Raw genomic sequence first — 15,036 nt, 5'->3', positions numbered from 1 at the left:
TGAGGTTTGGATATATTCAGAGGTACCAGAGCTGGGTACAGGTTGCTGGAGAGAGCTGAAAGAGTCTGGCTGAAAAGAGTGCCCAGTATTACATCCAGGGTTAGATGAAGTACAGGAACACACAATCTGTACCTTGTATGAGTGTGACATGTGATGTCATGATGTTCTGTCACGCAAGACATGCTTCACTCAGCTCTCTCTGCTTGGGCCACCCCCAGCACCCTAGGCTCTCAGGGAGCTGAAGAAAATTATTTTTCTGAAAAACAAAACCTATTCTCAGGTAGACTTATTTTTCAAATGTAGAGATTTATAACAACGTGTCTGTGAGGATCACTTGTCATTTGCTGAAATAGGCTTTATAAATGCTATCTTGCTTGCTTAGAAAAAGTTAAACAGCTTTTAAATAAGTGAAAATTCATGAGGGGCTGGGGCAGAGGTCAGCTCTCCCTTTGAGCAGCATCTCCCACACCTCTGCCATATAGACAAGCAGTGTGCTGTGTAGGAACTGGGTAACGCTTCCCATGATATTCTTCATCAGGGCCATTTGGCTTCTTCAGAATCCTGGAGTTGCAGAGGTGGGGTCCAGTTCTGCAAAATGTGGGGATCTGCCTCCTCCTTGCTGGGCAGACACTTCTCTCCTGGGCTGAACAACAAAACCTGCATGGATATGGTCCTGGGCAACCTGCTTTAAGTGAACCTTCTTTAGCAGGGTTAGACTAGATGGGCTCCAGAGGTCCCTTCCAATCCTAACTATTCTGTGACGGATTTTGAAGTGGGCCGCCAGATGAGCTGAATATGTCTGTGACAGGTACACTGGGTCACTCATTGCATTGTGCAGCTTGATGGTTAAAAATGTAACTACAATATTTGTGATAGCCTAAGGCACTAGGTCACTTTATGGATTAAAAACTTGCAAGATGGTATGTTCTAATTAAAAGAGACTTTTAGACTTTCAGGAGTTAAACATAACATTTAGCAGAAGTCTCTTAAGGTTATATAAAGAGAGAGAAAGAGAGAGGCTTTTTCTGTTTTCTCCCTGAAAAAAAAGGGGAAAAAAAGTGCTTATTACTGAGCTATATCATGGCCAGGAGTCTAGAAAGGAGATGCTGGTGTAAAAGCAGCCATTGCAGTAATTAGGCCACAGCCACAGCCTAGCATCCCCTCCAGGATCCAGCTGAGCCAGGGGAACCAGTGGGTGCTATCAATCTGAAATAATGACTGCCAGTGGCATATTCCTCCTTTTCTGCCTCCCTTGGATTTGCTGATAGTGGCTCTTGTATTTCAGTCCAAGTGAGCTGGATCCACAAGACTGACAGTGAAAAAGGTTTTATTAGGTTCACTTGACTGAAACAGGTCAGAAAACCCTCAGAAAAGCACCTCCCATGGCAGGACTGCAGAGGGGAGACTGATCTGCTCTTGGAAGTGCATAGGGATGCACATCTGGGGCAGAGGGGAGACTGGATGGGGAAGTTTCTTCCATGGATGGGCACAGCCTTTTTTTCTATACCCAGAGTAATCATTACCATTATCAATGACAGATTTCAAAGAACACTGCAGACAAAACTCTCTGAGTATCACCTCCACCTCTGACTACACTTCTACCTTTATTTGGACAATGCTTTTTGTGCATGTGTTTACATACAGACACATATGTGCACACATCTGGATGCAGTGGCAACAAAATCTTAATAAACAAAGCCCATTATATGTATGGGCTGATAATTATTTCTAGGCTTATAAAGTAATTAATAAGCATTAAGATGTATGAGTCCCTATGTGTCTCTATGTTAATATTTGGTGGGTTAGAAAGAGGAAAGTCAGGAATAGATTAAAACCCTTAAACTTTGGGAAGAACAACATCCTGTAAGCTTGGCCTACAGTAATATTCAGTTGAAAAAAAAATGCTTAAAGAATTAAGACTGGGTATATCTAGAAGGAATGCGACTTTTTCCGGTGGTTGTGAGAGAAAGCAAACTGAAGCAATGCAAGATGACCAGGAAATCTCAGAGGGAGACAAAAACTGTACATAACATTTTCATCAGTCTTTCTGCCCATATACAATACAATACAATTACTCCGACCATTAAAAATACATTTTGTTCCAATAGCACATATCAGCTGGGACCCCAGAAAATCCAGCCCTCCCTCCAGGCTGCCCTTTGCATCCTTGTGCCCACCTTGCCTTCTTCCAGGACAGAAGTCATTTCAAGGGAAACAAGGCCGGGCCAGAGCTGTTCTGCACCAGCCAGGATATCCCTGCCAGTGGATATCCTTGCGGTGTGCTCTTAGCAGAAATGTGTGAGACTCGACTTCTAACAAGCAGAAAATTCTAGAGGCAACAAAAAGCTGACACTGAGCACAGCTTAGCCAGAGGAGAGAATGTGGGCTGCTGTGTACACAAGCATAGACACCCACCTGTGCGTTTGCACTCATCAGTCCCAGCCAACTCAGCTTCTGTGCGAAGTTTCACAGCATAGTTTATTTTAGAAAAGAGAAGGGCTTTACGGAGAGCTGCTTTGCAGTGATCCTCTGTGCACAGCACATGAACTTGAACATTAAATATCAGTTTAAATTATTAGAGAATAAATTTAAATTTAAAAATAGACTAATGCAAACAAACAAACTTCAGTCAACACTGAAGCAGAGATAGTTTTAGGAAGAATATTACTATAGCAAATGAAACCCCTTGGACAATCTGAGGCAGTGATCTGGTAATTCCAGTTCAGCACCGAGATGCACAAACTACCCAGCAAGCAAAAATTACCATGTCTAGCGTATGAAGCTCCATGTTCACATTTTTCTTTTTTTTTTTCTCCCCTGTCACAACAGAAAAAAGCCAACACAGTACAGTAGCTTTTCCCACGAAGCATCTGAGGTGACGAAATTCACTCAGAAAATAAAAATTAACAAAAGCCGTACAAAGAAGAATCTTGGTCAGCTTGTGACCACCAATAAGCCAAGATGGGTAAGAAAAGGAATAAAAAAATAGTTCACATCTGGCACCACAAACCTTGCTTGCTTTCTTTGAAACCAGGGAATGAGAAAAAAGTCCGTTTTGCAGAGACCATTTCAACAAAAGTTTTCTTTCCCTGGACCTGGAAAATCCAGGTATTAGGGCACAGAATTTTTGTTTTATATGTATATAAATACACATGTACATATTCATATAAATATAAAAGCAGAGCATCCTCCCATTTCTCCTCATAATTTATTATTATTAAAGCTTGTAACAGAGTTGGCTGAACTCTTCAGAAGTGGCTACTCTCTGCACACATGTGGCATGGGGAGTTTAGCTCTGCTAGAGCAGAACACCCAGGCAGGGACATGACATGTTGGGTGATGGAGGCAGATTTGGCTGATCAGCCAGGGCAGGGCAGGGAGCAGTGACTGGAAACGGCCTCTCCTGCTCCAGTGTGGCACTCTGTCCTGCCAGAACGGCTCTCGGTGAGCAGACCGGGTGATGGTGTGGGAGGATGGCTGCATCGACCCACTTGGCCCCTGGCAGCCCGGCCACCCACTGTCTTCTGCACCAGTCACTGAAGGGGGACTGCCCCCTGCTTTGAGAGGGAGCCACAGTCTGCCCCCAGCCACTTGTACACTAGTTGCCTTTGGATTGTTTTGCCTTACTATCCTCAACACCTTTCCCTGCCTTTGTTCAGCTCCCCAGCCCCCTCCCCTAATCCTCCAGACCTGCTTGCTGGCCAAGACCAGGCACCTTTCTCTTGCCTGATCCACAGGCTCCTACTCACACTGCTTTACATGAATGCTTTCCCACAGTCTCATAAGACCCATTTTTTCCCTCTGAAGACTGAGCTTCTCGGAGGTTTTTTGCTTTCTGAGACTTCTGAGCAAGTCAGAGCTGGTGGCACACTCTCCTTGAGAGGTGCTAGCTTCATTCCAGAGAAGGCAGGGGCAAAGTGCAAAGATTCCTCAAGAACAGAAGGTATTTCCACCACCACCAGCTCTCTCTACCTCATGCTGTATAGCACTTGTTTCAAATAAGGTATTTGTCATGTATCTCTGCAGCCTTCACTCTTCCTGGGGTGAGTGGAGATCAGTAGATGTCACTGGTGACCAGCCAAGTCACTTCATCACGACGCGTGCTGGAACAGCATTCTAACCCGACTGCTCTTGTCGTAGCAAAAAGTGCTTTTCTTGAGAAACAAAATGAAAACTGTTCCCATGGAACATCTTACAGACTCAAAAATAGTTTTCCTAGGGTGGAAAGGATGGAGCTTGCCTATTTTATTTGGCTTTATCTCAGTAAAGAAACAGAGCTACTGGCAAAACTGGCACATCTTTGTGAAGTTGTTAAACTCAGGACCCTGGGTGGAATGTAAAAGAAAAGATGTAGCAAATGAGAACTTTGCCTTACGTGGGCTTCTGCTAGTTCTGGCAATTTCATCTGCAGGGTGTCCGAAAAGGTTCTGCTAGCCAAGTAAAGATGAATTTGTCAAATAATAAACTGTGGGTTTTCAAGGAGGCCTTTTGGGGGTGGTGCTACAATCTGGTAGAGGTAAGTCTTTTCATGCCTCGCCGCTGAGCCAGATTGGAGGACAATACAGGCTCCAGCCTCGGTGCCTGAGGTGCACGGTTTAAAGCAAAGTAAGTGGCTGCCATTGCACCCTGTAAAACAGAGAAAGAGAAAACTTTGAGCAGAAATTAATTTCTTTGATGCTTTTCCCTTCCTCTGTTCAGTATCCTAAAAAACTGTCACACATGCACAATTTCCATGAAATGATACCATTTAGGCTGGCAGACAGCTAGAGTTGTCTCAGATTCAAAATGGTGAAGAGCTGTATGTGCCACCAGGTTATTACAATGCAGCCTAAAGTTAAAAATCCTGAGCAGGTGACAGTCAAAAATACAGTCAATACAGTGCCATATTAAATTTAGCCTCTGTGGCAAGTAATTTTCCCAACTCCTTTATCACTTTTCAGACTATTTACACAAATGACAGCTCATTCTGCAAGCAAGGATGAGGGAAGGGTGTAGGAGGTACCTTAACTAGGTGAACATCCTGTCTGCTGAGTTGGTTTTGAGACAGGTACTCCCTGTTCACTATCCATGGGTGTCTCAGGACTTGGACTGCTGTGAGGCGCTGATGAGGGTCTACATGAAGCATCTTGGACACAATGTCCTGGGTTGAAAAGGAAGAAAGCAGTACAAGGGAGAAAGTAATTAACAGCTGTGCAGGTTTTTCTAAGATCTTCCTGTTGGCGGTGTCATCATTAGCATGTCCAATAGAGAGTGATGCACTTCAGACAGGCTTTATGGTCTTTAAGTGTCAGGTCTTATCTTCAAAAGTTTCAAGTGTAATGTTCAACTCTCAGCTAATAATCCAGTCAAAACATAATGTGGAGGGCATTCATCTCATTGAGTAACTGTTAATTACTGGTGACCTTGTAGGAGTGATGAGCACCTAGGGAGAGGATGCCATCTGCAGGCATCTCCTCACTGACCTCAAAGCATGCTTACAAGAGAAACTTAGAAGAGAAACTCAACACTCAGGTAACTAAAGTTCAGTTAGGTTAGTTCTACAACATCTAAACATTTTAATTTCAAAACTGGACAGCTGATAAAAAGATCCACTGTGAGGCTCATAGGTGCTGGTAGCAAGATTAATGTGCTATTAGGATTGCTTGCAGTTTTGTGGTAGAAAGCATCAATGTTCTTCCATTGGATACTAACAGTTGCTAAAAATGAAATCTCTTGCAAGAATCTTTAAAGCCTGTCAAAGCTTCTGATTAATGCTGGGCAAGTGGAAGCTTGCAGCTTTCCTGCCCATTTACCTGTCTCACAGACCAGTGCACAGCTTCATGCACTAAAGATCTCAGAATGAGATGATTTTTTTTCTCACAGGGTTTTCCTTGCTTTGTGATAGATGGGCAGCCTAAACTGTGAAATGTAAGGAATCAAAACTGCCTGCTCCTGGTTAACTGAGAAGCAAAAAGGTGATTCTTGCATAGACTATACAAGTGTGGCTTTGACAAACCTACACGTCTTTTAGAAGTGCAGTTGCACCAAAAAAAAAGAGTTCTGTGGTGTTTAAATCTTGAGAGAAAATCTGAGAAAGGGTTCACTGACCTTTGCAGTATCAGATACTGAATCCCAGTTTCCTCCTGTAAGAGCATATTTGCCACTGCCAATCCTGGCCAGAATCTCCTCCGGGGTGTCATCTGGACCATTTGCAAAAGGAGTGAATCTATATTATAAAAAAAAAAAAAAAAAAAAAAAAAAAAAAAAAGCGAGAGAAAACTATGTAATTTGCAAGTACATGATTTCTAGGTTCTAGTATTAATTGCCAATGATTACAATGGGAATTTAGTTCCAGAATGTACCACTGATACTGCTGCTTCATTGTCACTCAAACTACACAGACTGGTGGTTCCTTATATTGATCTGTAGAGGAAAAGACAAATTCTTTAATTGTTTTTTAAATTTTTGTTCTGTTACAATTTTTTAGAAATGGAATATTCTTCATTAAAATAGTCAGGTTTTTACCTCTTGTTTTAACTCTGCTTTATTGCCAACAGCTTTATTGCCAGTTACCGGTACCTTGGTAACAGCAAGAAAGGAAAAAAATTATAAAGCATAAAAAATACGGTCTGAAACAGAAAAAAAGAAAAAGAAAAAAGAACCCTTTCTAATCTATTTTGCAATGCTTTGTTAACTCTAATGTGCAAGTCAATTGGGCAAAATAAATTACCTGCAACAGGTTATTTCCTTGTCCACCCAGTCAGAAATGACTTGTAACATGCACCCAGCTTGTGACAAAATCAGTGTCATATGCAGACAGACTTTCTGTCTTCAGAAAGTGACAACAGAGAAAGTTTTTGCAGCTGACTAATATCTACCAGGCCAAATTTCATTCTGCAATCTTGAACAGCTGTGTAGGTTTAGAAGAAGTAGGTATTTTGGATTTTTATATTTTTCCTTCAATCTGTCTTTTTTTCAAATTTGCTAGAGAAGTTTTTAGATTGTTTAACAGTTGGTTTAGCCACAGCTTCCTATCCCATTTGGTTTCTGATAGCAAATTCAATTCCTCATGCTGTATTTTCTCATTTTCAAAAACATTTCAGTCTTCATAGCAGTTCAGCCCAAAGAGATACACAATATTATTACAATCTATAGCTATCAGGAGGGATGCAGTAAGAGTTAAGGACTGCCAAAACTCTGAGGTCTATCATTAGCTCCATTAATATGATCCCTGGCTTGTGCTCTAGTCCTGGCTATCTGCTCACAGAGCCCTCTCTGCTCACAGTGATTATATGAGGAGAAAAAAGTCCTGGATGTAAGTACTTATCAGTTCCTACTAATCTCCTCTGGTGAGGAAGAACATTCATAAATGCATAAATTCATAAATGCAGTGGTGGCACCTAAAAAAAGCATTTCTCAATTGATTGTGTTACTATTATTTCCTCTGGTGTGCAGAAAAAGAAAGATACAAGTTACTGGCACCTGTCAGTAAACTGAATATCCACTAAGTTGTGCTATTTGTATTTCTGATTCAAATATATTTGGATTTTTTTTCTTCATACTCAATAAAGAAGCATTTTGAATATAATCATCCAAACAAATGTAACTGTGGGTAATATGTTAATTTTATTTTACTGATTCCAGCTGTGTAGCAGCCATGGGCATCAGCCAAATAGAAGCAAGTTCTTGGAGATCCAGCAGATTAGGAGACTTCCCCATAAAGTCTTGATATATTTCAGCTGACCTTGAACACATGTGTAGTCAAGAATAAAATAGATGAGATAGAGATTGCTGGCACCTTTTCTACAATCCACAAATAGCAGAATAACAGAAAGTCAGAGTCCAAATCTTTGTTTTCTGTAGAAAACCTAAGAATTAATCCAATCTTCTTGTCACAGCTGAATGATCATGAAATAGATTAAACAGTTTAGAGAGGTCACTGAAAAGTTGCAAGCTGTGCTTAGGTGTGATAAATGTGCACATACCATAGTCTGAGAAATGAAATTCAGAGCCTGGTAACTCAAGATTGGGTTTGCACACTGTTTCCCAATCATCCCAGAACATCTTATTCCTATCCTTCACTGCTTATTTCAATCTATGTCTTTCCCTGGATCTTCTTGTGTTAATATTTCATTTTAGCCAACACATTGGTAGGGGTATTTTTGCCAAGTACCTCTCACTCTTCAGCTATTCTTGTTGATCTCTTAGTTTACTTTCTGAATCCCATTTTGAAAACAGTATCTGAAAATTATGTTTGAGTGGTTTTTTTTTTTAGCTTTTAAAGGTGCTCAGACACTTCAATAAAAATAACAATAACAAATGAAGCATAATGAAGCTGAAAAGAATACATGTATCAATAGAATGAATTAACATTCTTCCAAGGATAAGATGAACATGATGAGGCTCTTCAAACTCCTATGCATCTCTCCTAATGGAAGACTTTCCCACTGCTTAAGTCATGAGTGAACCCTTTGGGAGTCTAGGTGTCAGTGCATATAGGCACTTTCTGTTAAAAACCTCAACAATTTGTCAAGCATCAAAGACATTTATGCATCCTAAAATAAACTTATTCTAATTTTAAGTTTTGACATCTATTTTCTGGCTTTATATAACTGAACACACCTCTCAAGGAGGCCAGAATCCCTATCTGTGACTCCTTTCAGGTTTAATCAGTACTGAGCCCACTGGAGACTGTTGCTCTAGGAGAACCTCATCACTCACCCTGCCAACATGGTGTACAGCAGGATCCCCAAGCTCCAAATGTCACAGGCTGCATCATAACCTTGGCGTTTAAGGACCTGTGGGGAAAAAAAGAGAGAGATGAAAATAGGTTAATCTGCATTCCCGAATTTTTAGCTTCTGATCTACAAAAAGCACTGATCTGCCTTGAACAGGTGGCTGCCTTGGGATCAAAATGTCCAGTAGTGCTATGGAGCAAGGCAAAGCCTAGGCTGAAATGAACTGGTTAAACTCAGCACATCTTTCCCCTTCACAGTGTGAGGGATGAGTGCAGTTTGTTGGAGCCTGGGAGTCTGGAGCTCCTCTGACCATCCAACCCGCAGCAAAGCAGAACAATATTTCACTGTTTTAAAATGTTTCATAAAAAAAAAAAAAAGCTCATTAATAATTTGAAACATATCCTCTTAACATAAAAGTTACCAACAACACTGTGGATGCATCATAGGGTTACATGACAGTGATAAGTATTCCAACTGAGCTCAGTTTGGATTTGAAACAGCAAATGGATGCACACTGAAGCATATCTAATGTCAGACTAATGAAGATGCATGCTAAAAGGCCTCTCTTACTTCTGTATAAAGAAAAGTGGGCACATTTAGACTGGAGTTAACAGCAGGCTAAAACTTGACCCCCTTTTCCCATGGGGCAAACAAGACCCATGGTAGTCAGCAAAGATCTGACCAGTAGGTTCAATACTGAAACAGGATGGCAAGGTGTAGCACTCAGGGTACAGTCCAGATTTCATTTGTGCTAGTACACACTAGAAGAAATGCCTATTGAGTCAGTGCAGGTCCAAGTGAAAGGGAAGTCACCAACTAAGCTCAAGGACCACCTCCATATCTTCCCATAAAAGCAAACTACACTCTGTTTATTCATTTATGACACACAAGGAGTTTTGTCCTCTTTAGATGGACCAATGGATACATCTTTTTGCAAAGCACATGAAAAAGGAATGTACAAATTCAGCAAGTCTTTCTCTGACCCTTATTACCCAGGGGTAATCTCAGCCTTATTACCCAGGAGTGATTTAAGTATCTGATGTCTACCACAGAAAAGACCAAATTCTGCTTAGGAAAAACAGTTTGAGAAAATGTTGCCTTGACAGATTTTATAGATGATGAGTGGCAAAGCAACCATCTGCCAGGTATGCTGCTGAGCGAACATTTGCTACCTGGAAAAAAACCCAACAAGCCAAAAAAAAACTCCCACAACTACAAAAACAGAGAAAAAGCTGCAGTTCCTCCTGTTGACAAAGCTGGTAAAATCGTGCTTCTGCCTCTCTCTTCTGCACATAAGATGTAGGCTTTCTGGCTGATTTATTTATTTCTATTTCTTTAGTTCCTGCATTCATTCTCCCTCTATTAATGTTAATTTTCATGGGAAAAACTTCTTTGCTATTTGAAAAACTCAATTTCTTCTTGCTTCACCCACGAGACTGAACACTCAACATTTATCTTTTGCTGTGGTCATTCTTTTATTGCGTTTTGAGCAGTTACAATTTCACTTCTTCTCTGTTGTCCTCCAATAAGCAAGGACAATCAAGCCCAAGGTAAGCGACAGAAAAATGGAGCAATGATGATAGTTAGTGGAGAGTGTTAATAAGCAAGTGGTTACACAACCCCAAAATGATTAGGTCACTTCCAGAATTTAGTGGGATCTGAAATAGAGGCAGAAACTGGTTCTTAGTGCCACACCATAGCAGGACATCGTAGGGATAATGGGTATCTTGGAGATAATGATACCCTGGATTCATCCAATTCTGAGAATGGCTCAGATGTTTGTCCAACTCCTTTTATTTCTGTAGGCTTTGACTTACTGAGTTAACAGTGTTTCAAATAGAGGTTTTTCTCAGTTGTAACAAGCAAGGAAGCAAATGGATTCAAAAGCAAATAAAAAACCTCATAATTTCAAATCACAAAGCAGTACTTCACAAATACTATAGGAAACCTGCAGAATAAAATATTTTTACTTTATCCAGAAGCACCCTACTGCACCAGTAGTACAACAGCCTGGCTCTTTCCTCCTCGCATGCAGCATGACTTGCGCTAGGTGGCAGCGTGCCTCTTTCACATAGCCTTCATCTTTGCTCTTGCTATCACCTAAACCCCAAATTAATTGTTTCCAAAATAAAGGAGATCCAAGTGGGCAAACATGTCCTCCTTCTTCGGTCACTGCCCTCTTTGTCACCAGCTCAGCTGACCTTCTGCCTCTTTAATTAGTTTCCTGAGCATGTGGCAGACATTGCAGTTGGACTCAGGGAACGTGAAAGTCACATCTAGGTTGGAGGGCAGCATTATATCACAGGTAACACGTAAAAGCACTTAAGGCTTTATGTAAGCTCTCTGCCAGTTCTGGTAATGTTTCAATTAATCTCCAATGTCTCCTGCATTAGCAGGACCTGTCTTACTCATCACGAATGTCTGGGAGTGTGATTTCTGCTTTCAGTTCAAAGCAGAAGAGTCTGATAATGAAAAGAGAAGAGCCCATCATGAAAAATAGCTATACCTATTTTAAGCATCTTGTACCTTGGAGGAAATCTGAGTGCTTCAAATCTTGCAAACATGATTTTTTTTTTTTTATGGTTTAGAAATTGAATGGCTGTGGTGCCACACAACTTTTTCAATCTACTTTGATAATTTTAAACAGCTCATTCCCATTTCTAAAATGGAAGCCTAACCAAACCTCACTAAAAACCCCAAACCAATCTATCTTGGCAATGGAAGAGTTTTTTTTTATTTTTTGCTGAAGAAAATCTGTTTTGAGTTTACACTGCTCTGGCAGTGGTCTCTGTATAACAAATTCTCCTTCTGATGCTGGAAGGTGGTGATTCCTGTAACTTTTGGTATCATGAAAGGATCCTGTACAGAAAGATCATCCTATGTTTTTCTTCCCAGTCACAGATGAACAGTGCAAGGAAGAAAGAGAAAACTTAGGGAGAAAAAAAGGATGATACCAACTGAGAGACACTGGTATTTGATAGCAGAGAACAGATGAAGTATTGAAAGGCAGTAGTTTTTTGTTTTTCTTAGAAGGACCAAAACAAACAAAGGAAGAGACACTTTTGAAGCAGTGTATTGCAAGTACTAAAATTTTTCATTTTCATCCCTCCAAGAAATGGGTAATTACCCAAGAAATTAACTTCTTGCTCCTTCGTTGTGAGGAAGCAGATATAAACATCTCGTGGATCAAGTACAGCAAAGAGTCTTGCTGTGTCTTGCCACGAAACAGCCATCTGACCCAAGCCCACTCCTGCAGGACTGCATGAAAGGAGCACCACTTGCCAGTGATGCAGAGCCACCTCTCCCTGTGCTTGGCACAAGCTGTTTGGTCTTCCTCCACTTTCCTGTGGAAATGTAAAAATGAGAAAGCATTTCCTACCTCCCCCAGAACAGGGGTGAATTGGTACTAGGAAAGCTCAAGAGGAGAGATGTTTCTTTAGCTCAGTGACGTCAACAATAAAGCTCTCACTGATTTCAGCATAGTAAGGATTTTGTGCAAGGATTTTTCTTTTCAGTTTTATCACAGAAGCAGTTAAGGTTGGAAGGGTTATATAGTGCAACCTCCCTGCTCAAGCAGGGTCCCCTAGAACACTCAGGATTGTGTCCAGATGGCTTTTGGATATCTCCAGAGGACACTCCACAACGTCTCTGGGCAACCTGACATCAAGATTTACCTCTTAAACCTTAATCCTGTTCTGATGCAGTGCACTAGAGGGAAAGCAGTCTGATTGGAAGCAGCTAGAGAAAAAAAGATATTTATCCCAGTAATGAGCCAAAGCATTGTGTGCACCAGTCCAACACAGACACCAGCTTCTGTAAGGAGAAAAACAACTGCTGTGACAGGACCAGGAATAGGAAAGTTATGGTAATAGAGGCTGGGCAAGTGTTTCCTGCCTTGCTCCTCTTGTAAAGCCAGCAAGGGAGGAAGGACTGCTTCCTGGGACATGCTTACTACTGCAGGCTTTGAAATGTGATCCTACCTCAGGAGCGACAAAGTTGGCTGTGTAGCAGGGAGTCATGAGCAGCCCGTTCTCCGCTCTGAGTTGCTTGGCAAACCCAAAGTCACAGATCCTGATAGAGTCTGGGTTTCCTGACTCATCCATGTAGAGGATATTACTTGGCTTGAGATCTCGGTGCACGACCTTAAGAAAGAACAGTGAGAAACAAGTGAGAAGGGGAGGTCAGGGAGCACTGGGGCTTGGCTGCCATTTCTGGTCTGCTGGTTGAGGTAGGTCAAGAGCTCATGCTGAAAATATTTAAGTTTTGGAAAAAAAGTTACTTAAAAGCCTTGGAAAAATGAAGGGGAAAAAATTAAAGTCTGTTACAATGGGAGACAAAATGTTTAACAGCCTCTACTGGTGTATTAAGATGGAGCTGCTGCTCTAAGAGGAGACAGCTTCTGAGGGTGGTCAAAGTGGGCTGTTGTACAAACATCTTGGTGGTAGAATCTCCTGGAGCTTGATGGCCCTGAATACTCAGCTGAAAGGTGAAGAATAAATCACATCATGGGAGAAAAGTGTATCAGGGTCTTCTTGTGGTTGTCCATGTGAGTGGCTCACATCTGAAAGGAAGGATTAATTTCTTTCTTAATTTCAAAATGTATTCACACAATTTCATGTGACTGTGTGTTTTACCAGACATGCTGAATTTCAGTAGAAGGAAAACAGCCTTTGTAGCAAGACTGAAAAATTACCATGAAAACATAGAAGCCAAAGCATAAAATGCACTTTGTTTTAACCATGAAGCAGGAAAAGCAGTAAATATTTGACTAGTTATCCAAACTGCTTGTCCCTGAAATGCAGAAAAGGAGAGACTTTCAAACTGTTGTATATAAAGAACTTAGACTTTAAAAGTCAGATTTTAACAGCATGTCAGAAGTCTTTCCCATCAGCTGCTCAAACTGTCACTTCATTTGGAGAGCTGAGCATTGGATTTTCTACCTATCTGCTGATTCAGCTACCCTATTTGAAGTGTTGCTAAAAGTTCAGGTCCTGCAATAATGATTGTGTAAGAAGTGAACGACTAATACCTCAAGAAAGTACATGAACTTGAAAATCACTGTAGTGTGGGAAAGAAAATACTACTTTGACATGCTTCAATTCAGTGGAAAGTGGATAAAAAGCCAATGACCCTATTTCACAAACCAAATGTAACTATAAATATGGAGATACTTTTTTTTTAGGGGGTGGGAAACATATTTACATTTCAGAGAAGCAAAATCACAACTATTTTGCTATTTCAAGAAGTTGAATTTTAAGAAGGTTGATGCAGCTAAGCCAAAAAAGCAAGGCTTACGCCCTGAGAGTGTAGGTAGTCCACAGTCCTGGTGATGGTGCACAGCACAGCGCTGGCCTCCCGCTCTGAGAAACACTTCTGCCGAAGGATGCGGTCCAGCAGCTCGCCTCCCCGCATCAGCTCCATCACCAGGTACACGAACTTCCCATCATCATAGACCTGGAACAGTAACACAATAAATACATGTCTTGGACACATCAACTTGGTAAAGGTTGGTCCTTTAACCACAGTGTTGACTTGCTTGTGTGTGAAGTTGCAAGAAGAAAATATCAGCAAATGTGTGGGAAATGGGCTCCTTACGCTCAACAACTAAAAAGAAAACTATAAAATGACTTAAATCATTACTTTTTTCTGGTGTCTTAGCAGCTTGCTGATTTGTCCACACAGAAATGTAGCTTTCCTGGTTTTCTATCATGTCAACAAAGCAGGCTCAGCTGTTAAAAACAGCACCACTCCACACAGCTTCAAATGTCTGCTGGCTCTCACCCAAGCATTCCTCTCAGTAGTGTTCTCTCTTTCCACTTCCACAGGGTAACATTTGCCATTTCAAATATCAATATTTCCCTTTGACTCATGATCAGATAAAGAGCTGTATTATACTGTTGGCCAACACTTGCATCTAATGATATTATTTAGTTTATATTTGCAATTCTGGTGAATATATTGTTGATACCAGCTTGCAAGACATATTTACATTCAATGTCAATGGCAATTGGTAAAAGACATTTTATCATTTAAATTGGAGGACAACCATTTTCATGCCATCGTCCTTTATCTAGACTGCAACAATAGGTGGTGTTATAGTCATCAATGCTAAATGTTTTTGGAAAGGAATATAAAAATCTTATTTTGCACAGATTTTGAGATACTCTTTAATACTTTGGAATTAGGTGAGAATTTTCTGAGGGCATGTGATTAGGAGATTCTTATATACTTCCCAAAGGTCTAAACCATAATGTACTGGCTACTGATACAAGCAGGGTTTTGTTCTGTAAACTCTGAATTTGACATGGTGTGGACAAGC

General features: G+C 40.9%; 1 protein-coding gene across 1 annotated transcript in view; it reads right to left on the bottom strand.

Moving 5' to 3' along the window:
• Positions 1–1,179: 1,179 nt before the first annotated feature.
• Positions 1,180–15,036, bottom strand: part of RPS6KA2 (ribosomal protein S6 kinase A2) — a 157,031-nt gene continuing 143,174 nt past the window's right edge. The window contains exons 16-21 of the mRNA XM_053973455.1: positions 14,013–14,171; positions 12,698–12,859; positions 8,701–8,777; positions 6,088–6,205; positions 5,003–5,140; positions 1,180–4,626 (exon numbers count right to left, since the gene is read on the bottom strand). Coding sequence (XP_053829430.1) covers positions 4,501–4,626; positions 5,003–5,140; positions 6,088–6,205; positions 8,701–8,777; positions 12,698–12,859; positions 14,013–14,171 — 780 coding nt within the window. The 3' untranslated portion in view covers positions 1,180–4,500. The remainder of the gene's footprint in view (positions 4,627–5,002; positions 5,141–6,087; positions 6,206–8,700; positions 8,778–12,697; positions 12,860–14,012; positions 14,172–15,036) is intronic.

Source organism: Vidua macroura, chromosome 3 (genome assembly GCF_024509145.1).
Source record: "Vidua macroura isolate BioBank_ID:100142 chromosome 3, ASM2450914v1, whole genome shotgun sequence".
In the NCBI taxonomy this organism is placed as follows: Eukaryota; Metazoa; Chordata; class Aves; order Passeriformes; family Viduidae; genus Vidua; species Vidua macroura.
Note: the sequence above shows the minus strand (reverse complement) of the source record. Positions and strands in the feature narration are given on the sequence as shown.